Source organism: Monopterus albus, unplaced genomic scaffold (genome assembly GCF_001952655.1).
Source record: "Monopterus albus unplaced genomic scaffold, M_albus_1.0 scaffold180.1, whole genome shotgun sequence".
Lineage (NCBI taxonomy): Eukaryota > Metazoa > Chordata > Actinopteri > Synbranchiformes > Synbranchidae > Monopterus > Monopterus albus.
Genome location: NW_018128060.1, coordinates 803,712 through 817,886, shown reverse-complemented (window position 1 = coordinate 817,886; position 14,175 = coordinate 803,712). Strand labels below are relative to the sequence as shown.

Below are 14,175 nucleotides of genomic sequence, written 5' to 3'. Positions count from 1 at the left end.
ATCAAAAACAGTGCCAAAAGTAAAAGTACTCATTAAGCCAAATGGCACATTTCACATTAATACATATTATTAGATTATAGTCATTGATGTGTATGTGTGTACATATTATGATGGAGCTAATGTGAACAACCTTATATCCTTATAAGCTGAATGACTGGGTAACTTGTGAATTTCTCACTATGGATCAAGTCTTGTGATTATACTGCATTTTGTGTAGTTAATCTGATTCTGAAAAGTAAGTTATCAAATAAATGTAGTAGAGTATTAAGTATAATATTTGCATTTTAAAATTTAGTGAAGTCGGAGTATGAAGTAGCACAAAATGAACATAGCCTACTCAAGAAAGCCAGGAAAAGTACAGACACCTTAAAATTGTACTTTAATGTAGCACCTGGACTTTGTTACATTCCACCACTGCGCAAAACAATTATAAAGAAACAAACAACAACAAACGATGCTGCGTATGTATGAAGGATAGAGGGTCTTCAACATGTTTCTGCCCAGGGACACACGGAATCCGTCCAGGACTATTGAGGACAAATGAAACTAAATGGCGATCCGTGGGATAGTGTGCGTGCGTGCGTGCGTGCGTGAATACGTATGCTACGTTTATTTTGTTGTCCTGTGGAGTTGGTACAACCCACGCGGATCGGTCGTTATGGAGAGCAGCTCCCCAGGAGCGCTAGCCAGCCAGAGAGAGCAGGGACGAGCGAGGAGGAGGAGGACGGATCAGTGAGAGCCGGAGCGCTCAGACAGATAGGAACCATGGAGAAACGATTACCGAGGAGGAGTTTGCCGTCTAACGGACTGCGACTTTTAACATCACTTCTCACCTTATATGGGCTTACATGTGAGTTAACAGTTTCATATGGTGCTACTTTAAAGGCCAGTGAAAGAAGTTGCACTGGAGCTACTCGGAGTGTCTCCCGTTAGTTAGTCACCGATTATGAACGCCAGAACCGGCCAGTCATTGTTGTGTTGACGTGGGTTCAAACCGTGCTAGCGTTGTATAAGCTAACGGTTCTTGTCTGTGGACACTTATCCTAACATTTTATCAGTATGAAAATATCTGCTGGTTTCAGTTCGCCGTTAGCTAAACCTAGTTTGCCTTTTTCCATTTGAATACAACTCCGCTACTAATAGTAAAGTTATACAGCCTCAGAGCAACTGCTAATTGTACACGTTAGATTTTCAGCCAAAACGACTCCACTCGGGACAGGAGACAACTTTACACGGTGCACTGATTTGGTGGTAATTATACGCACATTTTCTAGCTAACGTTACTTCCAGTATGTCCCATCATGACTTGGCTAACATTACTCAGGGAGTGTGTGGGGAAATACCGGCTGGTTTCTCTCCCACTCAGATAGCTGGGAACACAGTGAAGGATGCAGCAGTGATTCGCGGTGTACAAAAATAGAAACCAAATGGAGTAGCCTACTCGGTTATAGTGAGCCAAGAGGAGCTCCTCTGTGAAAAGTTTGCCAAGTGTTTGGACACGTATGTGGGATAAACGTTATGTGATACATGGTGTGTAACTAAAACATTCACTCAGACATAATTCTAACAAGATTAATATGAGAAAACAACTGGTGTCATGGTAACTGTAGGTCACATTTCAGAATCAACACTGCCATCTAACCTTGAAGCAAAGCAGACTAGAGCAGACTTTGAATCTTACTAAACTGCATTAATAACACATTAAAATCTAATAATTATCTAACACTTGCTAAGACAAAAGAAGGGATAAACACAGATGGATACAAAAGTAAATACTGCCCAGGAATGCTCCATTTGTTTTCCCAGAATGCTAGAGGGGGAAATATTTTAACTGTAGTAAGTGATATACTAAAAACAGGCTTTTTAAAGTTGTTAAAGAGAATGATGTCTCCCTCAGTTTCCCAGAGCCAAAGACCACCAGTGCAAAACACATCCATATTTAGTTAAATTTTTTCTTTTGCTTATTTTCAGAAAAAAAAAGTCTTAAAGCAATTATTTGAATATTAAACTGGTGAGTGATTAATAGTGCTTATCAACTAATCACCAAATCATTAAAGCTCTTTTTTTTAGTATAGCATAACCAGCCCTTTACTGGATTTTTAAAGGTTGATAGTGATATATTAATGGTTTAAAATATCTGCTAATGATGTATGGGCACACATTTATGTTTTCACAACAAAAATGTTTGGTAAGTGTTTTTTCAAGACTTGCACTGATTGGGACAGTTTTAAATTATGATGAATTATATAATGGAAGAACTTTTTAAATAACCTCAAATAGATCTCTGGCATTTGTTTGCTGCAGTTTCTTGTTATCATCTAGCACATTTTAAGATAAGATATATGTGTGAAAACATAATATTGGCCGGTATAATTTCCTAGCAGATTCCTCTGACTCTATAGTTTTTCTGCAGCTGCAACCAGCATCATCTCTGTTTTGCTTACAACCTCACACACACTAGCAACACATACTTTTACAGGCTTCTCTTCATACCATGCTTTTTCTGTCTGTACCCATAAAACACTTGTTCATAAATCAACACAGGGACCTGATAAACAAAGCAATGTTACAAACTAAGCTGATTAGCCTCCCTATGTACTGTTTGGTGCTATGTGCATGCAGGTTTTCAGTCCAACTAGGTGCCTTGACAGCTACGTTTGCTAATTATTAACACAGAGGACAGACCAGCCAGTGAACAGTTAGTTTTTTGTGTTGTGTTTGGAACAGAAATGTGTCTGTGACTCTGTGACATATGGTTGGAGCCCATGTGGCCTGTTTAGGAAAGCACAAGTGTGCAGTGGGACTTTGTGGCACAAACAGTTTTGATGTCAGTTTCTTTGATTGTGATCACTTTCACGTTGATGGAGTTGTGAGGAGGGGATTCATGTGAGGCGTGGCTACAGGCTGTGAGGTCTGTAATTGAAGACCATAGTTTTGTGGGTTCTTCTTTTGGGGCCACATGATTCACAAACTAAATAAATAATCTAGTAATGGAGCCACCACAATTACAGACTCAAAACAGAAATAGATTTAAAAAGCAGTGCCCCAACTGAGCAAAGTTGTTCCTTTATAGAGGTTAATGTGCTTCAGTGGTTATTAATTGACAGCAAGATGTAGCCAAGAAAGCAGGTTTGCCATTTAAGAAGTACCACATGCATAAGGCAGATCAGACCACAATATCTTTTTTTGGAACTTGTGCTTGGGGGAGGTGGTTAGATAATGCCATTGTCAGTCTGAACATTAAATTTGTTATACATATAGAAACAATCCCTTTTAGACATGCACTCCTTTCGATTAATCTGATGAGCACTCTGGTCACTTCTCGTAAAAGTTGTGATGGGAAACTTATTAGGTTCAATCTAGTAACATTTACATATCACTCAACACGGTACAAGTCTGAACTGCATGTAGCTCCTTAGGTGGATAGGGACTCACAAGATATCAATGTACTGAGAAAGGACATTGCTACGTATAGTGGGCCTACCAATCACAACCGTCTAGGGGTACATTCCAAGTCTCTTATATGATCATTCCTCTCCTCTATCCTAGGGCTGTCACTTTTTATTTGAATTTTGAACATTCATTCGAACATGGTAAAAAAAAAAAAACAATTCAAACTGTAATGACCTGTCGGAATTCAACAGTGCACACTATGTCAGTAGGCGCAGTAGGCCATTTGATGTAATTTGCCTTGTGTTCCAACAGAGGGCTTTCTTAAAATTCACTATCAGCTTGACCAGTTACATGTCCTGTTGACATCTTAGTAAAGTAAGCTGGTAGCATTATGTTTGCAAGGACAAAATGTGGGATAGTAGAGAGCAAACTTGTGCTGATTGGACAGTAATGACACTGGAGCAGTGTCAAGGTTAAACAGTTTGCCGAATCTGCAAAAAAGCAGATGCCCGCTCAACTACAACAACAAATCTGAGGACTCACCTGCAATCTTGTTAAGTGAGACACAGAAGTTAATGTTACCACGGTGGAGCAGCGTCCCTTCTACATCCTTCTACTGTCCTACCCCTGTAGCTTAATTGCTCTGAAGAAGACCGGTGGCCGGTGGGTCAAAGTTGGCCACACGCTCTAAAAACATCATGTAAGCTTTCAGCGTGCAGTCATTTATATTATTTTTCTACCGCTGCAGTATAACCCCAAATCAGAAAAAGTTGAGATGGTATGTAAAATCCACATTAAAACCGAAGTAGTGATGTGTAAATCATCTGTGTCCTGTGTTACATTGAAAACAATACAGCAGCACATTATTTTATTTGATACTTCATCAATTTTATTCTTTGTTTGAAAGAATAAACACACTTAAATTCTGATGCCTGCAACATATTCCAAAAACAGTACAGTACAGTAAAGCATTTACCACGGTGTGATGTTGCCATTCCTTTTTTACAACACTTAAAAGACGTTTAGGGACTGACGACACCAAGTGATTAAGCGTATAAGGTATAATTTTGTCCCATTCTTCCTGCAAACAAGTCTTAAGATGAACAACAGTCCTGGGTCTATTCTCTACTGGGAGCAGGTCGGGACTGCAGGTGGCCAGTCCAGCACTCGCACCCTTTTCCTCCACAGCAGTGCCTTGGTAATGTGTGCTGTATGAGGTGTCGCATTGTCTTGTTGAAATATGCATGGTCGTCCCTGGACATGATGTCGTCTTGAAGGCAACATATGTTGCTCCGAAATCTTTGTATTTTACAGGATTAATGGGGCCATCACAGAAGTGTAAGTACCTTAGCCAAGGGCACTGACATGACCCCAGACCATGACAGACCCTGGCTTTTGGACTTGTTGCTGGTAACAGTCTGGATGGTCCTTTTCGTCTTTGTTCTGGAGCACACGGCGTCCATTCCTTCCAAAACAGACCTGAAATACTGATTCGTCTGACCACAGTACATGTTTCCACTGTGTGATGGTCCATCCCAGATGACTCTGAGCCCAGAGCAGTCGACTGCACTTCCGGACACTGTTGACATAGGGCTTCCTTTTGGCGCGGTACAGTTTTAGGCCGTATTTATGGATACAACTATGTATTGCAGTGCCTTTATTAGAAAGTTGGTGAAAGGAGGAAAGGATGTCTCGCATCTCTAAAAATGTCTTTCCTTAAGTCCTCTATCCTCACATTTTTTTCCTGGCATCTTTATATCACATTTTACGTGGGCTGGACTAAGACAAGGAAAAGACACAAATGAGGGAAACATGGATGCTTTCAAGAGACTTGGGATGTTCCCTATCTGTTTTAGCATTTGGCTGTACATCTGATCCTCTCATTTGATGTTAAATCTCAGTTGTGAAGCAGCAGAGTATAAACTCTTAATCATATTAAATGCATGCCATGTTTCTCTTTGAAGGAAGGCCATCGGGCGATGAATGTGCTGCTTTATTGTGGAACATGGAGGCTGTGTGTGGGGTTCAGGGAGCAGGCTGTGGTCGCCAGCCTCTGTTGACTCCACCCTTTGCTTCCTCTTCTTGACAGATGTGACTGTCAGAGGCGTTGTTTGGCAAGCTGCTCTCCCGTGGTCCATTAGTGAACTCAGAGCTGTAACCCCAGTTTTATCCTATCCCTGGTCCTATCTGTAAGAAGGATAAATAAGTCAGTTGTTTACTGCTTTCATTAGGAATCACTTATCCATTTAGGACTACCTGCGCTAACCTGAATTACCCTAACTAAAAATACTGTATGTAGTATGTATGTAATATTGTCTCGTGTTTTTTCTAATAAGGAAACATGTCACCCAGTGCAGTACTGTGTTTTACAATGGAGGTCTGTGGCACAGACAAATAAGATAATCCAAGACTGGCAGACATGAACCATGAGTAGAGACAAATCACTGTTGATTCTAGTCTCTGTAAGGAAATCGTTGAAAATACTTTTAATATAGAAAATGACTGGCCTTATCCTTTAATGATGATAATCTATAGAATTACACCAGCCTCAACATTTAACCCACCATCTGGTTTCATGAGCCAGTCACAGTGATTCTAGTGGCATTTTGGTGTTTTGTGTCACCTTCCTTCCCAGGTCAACAGTGAGAGTTAGCAGTCAGTACAACCACAGTGCATGGGTAATTAGACATTTAAAACTAGGAAGAAAAGGGGGAAAATGCAGAAAAGTACATAGACAGTGCCAATATTAGCAGTGCTATTTTTCACTGTGTTTTAGCTAGTACGTCTTTTCTACTGGATAGACAGGAATTGACTGTTTCAGTCACCGAGTCAGAAAACTACACTGTATAAATAGCTTCCAGATATTTCCACGGTTAATTATCTACTGTGAATGAACAGAGGGAAAGCTTTTCAACTATTTTTTCCTGGTATTTTCAAGAGTCATGACACAGTACATGACTGAAGATGGGGTCACTCAGAGACAGTGTGGCGTCACAGTCCATATACAGTGCCTTGCGAAAGTATTTGGCCCCCTTGAACTTTGCGACCTTTTGCCACATTTCAGGCTTCAAACATAAAGATATAAAACTGTAATTTTTTGTGAAGAATCAACAACAAGTGGGACACAATCATGAAGTAGAACGAAATTTATTGGATATTTCAAACGTTTTTAACAAATAAAAAACTGAAAAATTGGGCGTGCAAAATTATTCAGCCCCTTTACTTTCAGTGCAGCAAACTCTCTCCAGAAGTTCAGTGAGGATCTCTGAATGATCCAATGTTGACCTAAATGACTAATGATGATAAATAGAATCCACCTGTGTGTAATCAAGTCTCCGTATAAATGCACCTGCACTGTGATAGTCTCAGAGGTCTGTTTAAAGCGCAGAGAGCATCATGAAGAACAAGGAACACACCAGGCAGGTCCGAGATACTGTTGTGGAGAAGTTTAAAGCCGGATTTGGATACAAAAAGATTTCCCAAGCTTTAAACATCCCAAGGAGCACTGTGCAAGCGATAATATTGAAATGGAAGGAGTATCAGACCACTGCAAATCTACCAAGACCTGGCCGTCCCTCTAAACTTTCAGCTCATACAAGGAGAAGACTGATCAGAGATGCAGCCAAGAGGCCCATGATCACTCTGGATGAACTGCAGAGATCTACAGCTGAGGTGGGAGACTCTGTCCATAGGACAACAATCAGTCGTATACTGCACAAATCTGGCCTTTATGGAAGAGTGGCAAGAAGAAAGCCATTTCTTAAAGATATCCATAAAAAGTGTCGTTTAAAGTTTGCCACAAGCCACCTGGGAGACACACCAAACATGTGGAAGAAGGTGCTCTGGTCAGATGAAACCAAAATCGAACTTTTTGGCAACAATGCAAAACGTTATGTTTGGCGTAAAAGCAACACAGCTCATCACCCTGAACACACCATCCCCATTGTCAAACATGGTGGTGGCAGCATCGTGGTTTGGGCCTGCTTTTCTTCAGCAGGGACAGGGAAGATGGTTAAAATTGATGGGAAGATGGATGGAGCCAAATACAGGACCATTCTGGAAGGAAACCTGATGGAGTCTGCAAAAGACCTGAGACTGGGACGGAGATTTGTCTTCCAACAAGACAATGATCCAAAACATAAAGCAAAATCTACAATGGAATGGTTCACAAATAAACATATCCAGGTGTTAGAATGGTCAAGTCAAAGTCCAGACCTGAATCCAATCGAGAATCTGTGGAAAGAACTGACAACTGCTGTTCACAAACGCTCTCCATCCAATCTCACTGAGCTCGAGCTGTTTTGCAAGGAGGCATGGGCAAAAATTTCAGTCTCTCGATGTGCAAAACTGATAGAGACATACCCCAAGCGACTTACAGCTGTAATCGCAGCAAAAGGTGGCGCTACCAAGTATTAACTTAAGGGGGCTGAATAATTTTGCACGCCCAGTTTTTCAGTTTTTTATTTGTTAAAAAAGTTTGAAATATCCAATAAATTTCGTTCCACTTCATGATTGTGTCCCACTTGTTGTTGATTCTTCACAAAAAATTACAGTTTTATATCTTTATGTTTGAAGCCTGAAATGTGGCAAAAGGTCGCAAAGTTCAAGGGAGCCAAATACTTTCGCAAGGCACTGTAAAAAAAAACAGTATACAAGGTGGATGTGCACAGTCAGCAGTTGAATTCCCCAGGAGAGTAGCACTGAGGTTATGGGAAACAGGTGTGGCTGCTTTTCACCACTTTGTTTTATTTGCTTCACTCATTCAGCTGTCATTTGGTTGTGCTGTTTGGGATGAGCACACAGTCAGTTGTATGCACTGACACACCCCCTACCACCTAGGTGGGAGATAATTAACACCCACCAGTCAAATACTGGGCAGTGCTAACGGTGGATCTGTTGTGTTGTGTCATCTGGTAGTGCACAAAGAATAGTGTGATGTGTGTTCTGCCTGGATGTCACTATATCTACATTTGGTAGTATGCAGTCAGTACCACACCCACCTACACCTTGATACTCAGTGTTTATCTAGTTTCTAAACCAGTGATATTGTATATCAAGTTCAACAAAGTCAGGCATTTTTAAATTTCCTTTTGCAAAGTTGATCAGTTCTTCTTTAATGAAGCTTCTGTTGTGACATCTACAAATACTGATCATCTAAATCATTTGCCTGTGAAACAAGCAGTGAAAACACAAAGTATTGGACTCACTATCCCAGAGTCACAGCAGGTAATGTTTACTGCATGCATCATTTACAGTAAAAGACTTGCTTATAAGTGACAGTCTAAAACTGTATCTTGTAGTAACAGTCCTACATTTCAGTCAGGAACACATCATTTGAGGTAGACTGTTTGCCTGTGACAAACGTAACCAGATTTGGTGAGCGTTCACTGTTTTTGTTTTTTTTTCCAGAACCTGAGTGCAAGTTATTTAGGTTTCATAACTCAGCCTCTACCCTCATTGTTTGTCTGATAACACCAGACAACAAAACCCAGGAAAAGAAAGACCTCTCCCTTACCTCAGAGATTCTTGACTTGGCTTGCTCAGAAGCCTTGGCCCTTAATGCAGATATGTTGCAGTAATGGCTTGAATAGGGTTTTGGTATTCAGCCAAATTATTCTGTATTCCCCTGCCATCCCCTCTACACCTCCCACTTCCCACATTACCTCCTTTACAGTATACACACTGTAGGTTTCCATGCTGCTGTTTCAGTTAACAATGTTCCATTCATTTTCATACCCAAAGGGTCATACATTTCCTGTCTTTGATTTAAGATGGAGCAAAATGACCAAATTGACTTCAGGTTTTGTTATGATTTGTATTGATGAAGTAAGCTAGAACATATACTGTCTTTATTTCAACAGTGGAGCTGCTCTTTCTCACAGGAAAAAGAGTCATAGATCATTGCTCACTTCTGACACACATATTCATTGTGGTGAGCTATTTTTTGTGTCTTCTTGCATTGTGACAGAGATCATAACGAAACAAGTGGTCAGTTCTATTTAGGGCTTAACAACAATGTTAGAATATCATCTATTATACAGATTGAATTGATTTAAGTAGCGAGCGACAAGAGAGTATACTTAGTCTACAACCCAGAGCTGTTAGAGCAACGATAAATAGGATACTACTGCTTTTATGTCCATAAAATATTTGTCTGTTTTATCCAAATGAGCTGCACTTGGATCAGAACATTTTAGACTTATAACCCGAGTCCCAGAAAAAATACATTTGATTGTTGTCTTACTGACCTTTTTATTTATTTATTTTTTTTATCTTTTAGTAAATTTAATTTCTACAGATGTAGGGTTGACTGCACCTCTCTAATTTCTGGCTATGACTTAGACCTAATACTTTGCAAAGCTGGATTTTGTCAACATTTCTCTTTGAATAAACTCTAGAGATTGGTGTATAGGATGTAGATCAATATAATGGCACCACAGACAGAGTAGACAGGAGAACAGGCTTATGTCCTGCTGTGAGTCCATTATAGCTGTGCTTTTAGTCAGCTGAGATTTTTAATTTTTGTTAGTGGTTAAGGCGCAGCGCTCTCGCTGCTGCGGCTCAGGTTCGAGTCAGGGTTGCGTCAGGAAGGGCATCCGGCGTAAAACACGTGCCAAATGTCAACATGCGAGTCGTCAGTGTGACGATTCCCTGTGGCGACCCCTAAAAACAGGAAAAAGCCAAAAGTGACTATTACTACTATTACAATGTGTCACAAGTGACCTAGGCACCTCAATCTCCTTGTTTGCACTGTTCAGAGTTGGCGGTAAGTGTAACTAAAGGGTAACGCTTTAATCTGATGCCGGAACTTGGTGAGTGCATGTGCCGGGAAAAGTGGGTGTGGTGGGAAAACTCCCTCTTACCAGGATAATGCTGGTGAAAGGCCATACTGACCAAACTACTACTGTGTTTATTGACCACTGAATACACACAGTACAGAGACATGTTTTTGCTGAACTCCTCTATATCCTACCCTGGTATGCAGTAAGGCTGATTTTCTCAAGAAAACTCCAAAGCATCTTTTATCAATATTGTTCCATATATTTAGAGGCAATTATCCATTCATCCATTATCTATACCGCTTACTCCTGAATAGGGTCACAGGGGGGCTGGAGCCTATCCCAGCTGTCTTTCGGTGAGAGGTGGGGTACACCCTGGACAGGTCGCCAGTCTATCACAGGGCTGACATGTAGACAGACAACCACTCATGCTCACTCCTACAGGCAATTTAGAGTCGCCAGTCAACCTAAGCTGCATGTCTTTAGACTGGGAGGAAGCTGAAGTACCCGGAGAGAAAATGCAAACTCTGCACAGAAAGGCCCTGGGTTGGCCTGAGCTTAAACCGAGAATCTTCTTGCTGTGAGGCGACAGCACTAACCACTGTGCTGCCCTAGAGGTGCTTATATGTAAATAAATATATTAAGGTGGCTTTGGTAAGGTTTGTGAAACAACAAAACAAAAAACAAAGCACTAGTGACGATTACTGGCAAACCTGAACACAGACTAATTTTAATAATATCCAGTCTATAACAAAGCATATAGGGGTACTGCTATTTTTAACAAGTGGATTGGTCTATATTTTGTGCAAAATCTGTAAAAGAATGTATTTTAACAATGTTTTAAATAAAGACAAGCATATTATTTGAATTCCAATACTTTACTCGTCCACTATCTGTTGTTTACATGTGACAGTTACTAAAATCAGGTAGGTCCCTTGGGGGAAAAACGTATTGTTGTGGTTGGTTGTTGGCAGAAATACGCATCATACAAGGAAGCTAAAATTGAACAATCATGGGAATCATTTTAAAGACAAACAGCTCAATTCCCTCTGGGGTCTCTGTGGCATGTGGGAAACTATGTTTCCATTATGTTAGATTGGTCTAATGAAAGTACAGTAGCCCATTTAGACTCAGTCAAGGGCAGTGGAGTCTGTGATTACCACAGAACCCATTTTCTATTCTGTGCAAAGCTCCACCCATCCACCACCACCCAACAAAGGTGTGATCTATTTTTGTCCTGATTCAAAATTGAGCTTGATTTTTTTTTTTTTTTTTAAATCAGGGAATTACTGTACAGTACTTTTCAATGTATAGTGATGTGTACACGTAGCGAAAACAATGTCTAAAAATTATACTTCTTGAATGATAGGCTCTTGAGTCTCACTGCATTTGCATCCATGGACTGACACATGTATTGCAAAAACAACACCTATATATTTACAACACAGCTGTGCACCCAAAAAATATCCCTTTCCTCACAGCAGCCTTCTTAACAGTGCTCACAGGTAAATCTACTAATGATCCATAGAGACGGGCGGGGAGAGTTGTCTAAACACTGAATGTAAGAGTCCATCATACAGTTGATCTTTTATTATCAAAGAGGCTAATGTGGCAGGTTGGCCTTTCAAATATCTCTAGGTACTAGGTATCCTGTCTATGCAGTCTTTGTTTGGTTTGACTGTAGATTTTAGCTGGTGCTGTGAATATTTAAACAAATAATTGTTTTATGTATTATATGTCTAAACAATTCATGTCTGTCAACATCTGAGATAAGATAAAAGTTTCATTTGAGAACATCTAGCTATCTAAAGAAGAACAGGAGCAGTGAGAATGCACTTGATGAGCTAGCAGACCCTGACATGAACACCACTTCTACCCCAGAACCCAGAGTCCCCAGAGAGCCTCAGAGTTTTCACCACTGCTTTAGAGAGATGGTGAGTGCACTGCGGTCTCTATTAGCATCTACATACCAAGTTGGTCATACGCTTAAGCTCTAATTGAGACTGTAAAAAACCCCTCAAAGTTATATTTCTTACTCGCACAACAAATTGAAATATTATGACTGTGACATATGAAAACTGTCTTTTCTGTTCCAAAACTGTGTTAGTCATTTTCTACCTGCATGAAAAAAAAACACTGCTTCCCATTTCTGTGTCCATAGCATTTTGTGCACATGCTAAAATACCACAATCGCCCAAACAAACAATAACAAATCCCACACAATAAGGCAGGGCCATAGCTGGAATCTTTGTGTTGATTTGGTGCACAGTGGCAGACATTGTCCTTTACAAATCCTACAGCATTGCTGTAGTTTGACTCTGATGAGAGGTTGCAACCTATCCTGACACCCTGTATGTCAACATTATTGATCTTTGTCTTTTAAACACTGATCTTTAATCAGATGTGACTGGAATGAGAAGGACATAGAAGTTCACATTGCTATGGGGGAGAAAAGGGTTTTGAAGAGGACAGTGACATGTGAAAGAGGCCCGCTTGCCCTTTTTAAAAGCTTGTCAGCCTGTGTTTGTCTCCACCATGAATTAGCCCATGAAATAGCCTCACACCCTCAAAACATACAATGCTAGGAAGGAAGGGTGTAGATTTGAACTGGTGGAGGAACTGTTTTCTTCACACTGCACAAATATTTCTTATGATAAAGACATGCTATAGAACAGGCAATTTAGCACTTGGTCTATCCTGTCTAACTGATTAAGACTGAGTTATAGGCCTCAGAAAATAAAGCAAGAGGCTGTGGGTCTCTGTTAGGCATACAGGCATTGTCTGTGTTTTTCCCCCAGTGGTTGCCTCTTGAGAGGCTAACAATACCAAACAAGTGGCTCTACTCTGCCTATTCATTGAATTTGCAGTGTTTAGAGGCACAGATGACTCTGGAAATACAGGCCCCGCTGGAAGATTTATTGATAAAATTCTGAAGTAGTTTATCAAATTCCAAACTTTCTTCCATTTTGTTCCCCTTTGAGTTACGTTTTTCGTAGACAGTCTTCATTTGGTGCTGTTTTACGTGAGGTTAGCAGAGTTTGCCGATGTAATTTTCAAATGCATGTTAATGAACAGTTTTGAAATGTGACCTTGATAATTAGATGGAAGTGTAATAGCTACAGTGTAACAGCTAATGTTGCCTTTGGTCTGTTAAAGACTGAGGGACTTCAATGCCTAGAAGGTGTATGAATTACTGTTCTCGTTAAACAGTAGTGAAACACTGCCCTTCAGCCTGTGTCCACTTCCTACACACACATTTGAAAATTAGAGAAGCAGGGAGGTGGGCAAGGACGACACCCTGGGTTGCACCTTCAACCTGTGTGAGTTATGAAAAAGTATGGGGCATTTAAACAAACCACCATTTGATCAGACCACCTTAAAGTCCCCATGGCATGCTTTTCTGTGTTTTCTGACGTATCTAAAATGTTACAATTATCATCTTAAACGTCACTGAAAGCGCAAAAAAACAAGGTCCAGCAAGTGTTGAGCAACTTTAATAGGAAGACCAACACGTTTCGACATGAAGCCTTCATCAGGATCCTTTCACCTTTTGTTTTATCTTCGTCAGGGTCTTCTTAATTAAAACACTGCAAGTGTTGCAGGACTTTTTATTTTCCAGATAAAATGAAGGCGAAAAGTGAAACAGGCCTAGTGACCCAAAGTGTCTTTGTATACATTTATCACAGTTTACAAATCATCTTCTTTTGCTGTGAGGGATTATTACTGACATTACAGGTATGATAAACTCCAAATGAAATGGTAGGTAATGTCACCTGTTTTTTTTTTTTTTGCCCCATTGGACTTTGTTGTAGCGATGTTTCCACATTTCCAATCTCTGGAGTTACTTACTTTGGTGAGAATCCAAACAATGTTTGTTATAAATGATTCATGTAATGATCAGAAGTATGAAAAAAGGTTTTAGAAATATTTAATTATGAATGAATTGTCCTTTAATTTAATGTCAAATCATCTTTACCCCCATGACCTAAATACCGATGCTGAA

The 14,175-nt window shown here is 40.2% G+C and overlaps 1 protein-coding gene across 2 annotated transcripts in view; it reads left to right on the top strand.

Annotated features, from left to right (window-relative positions):
- Nucleotides 1–583: 583 nt before the first annotated feature.
- nectin3a (nectin cell adhesion molecule 3a) overlaps nt 584–14,175 on the top strand; it is a 34,039-nt gene continuing 20,447 nt past the window's right edge. For both annotated transcript variants that reach the window (XM_020616841.1, XM_020616840.1), the window contains exon 1: nt 584–850. In XM_020616841.1, the coding sequence (XP_020472497.1) occupies nt 601–850 (250 nt within the window). In that variant the 5' untranslated portion in view covers nt 584–600. The remainder of the gene's footprint in view (nt 851–14,175) is intronic.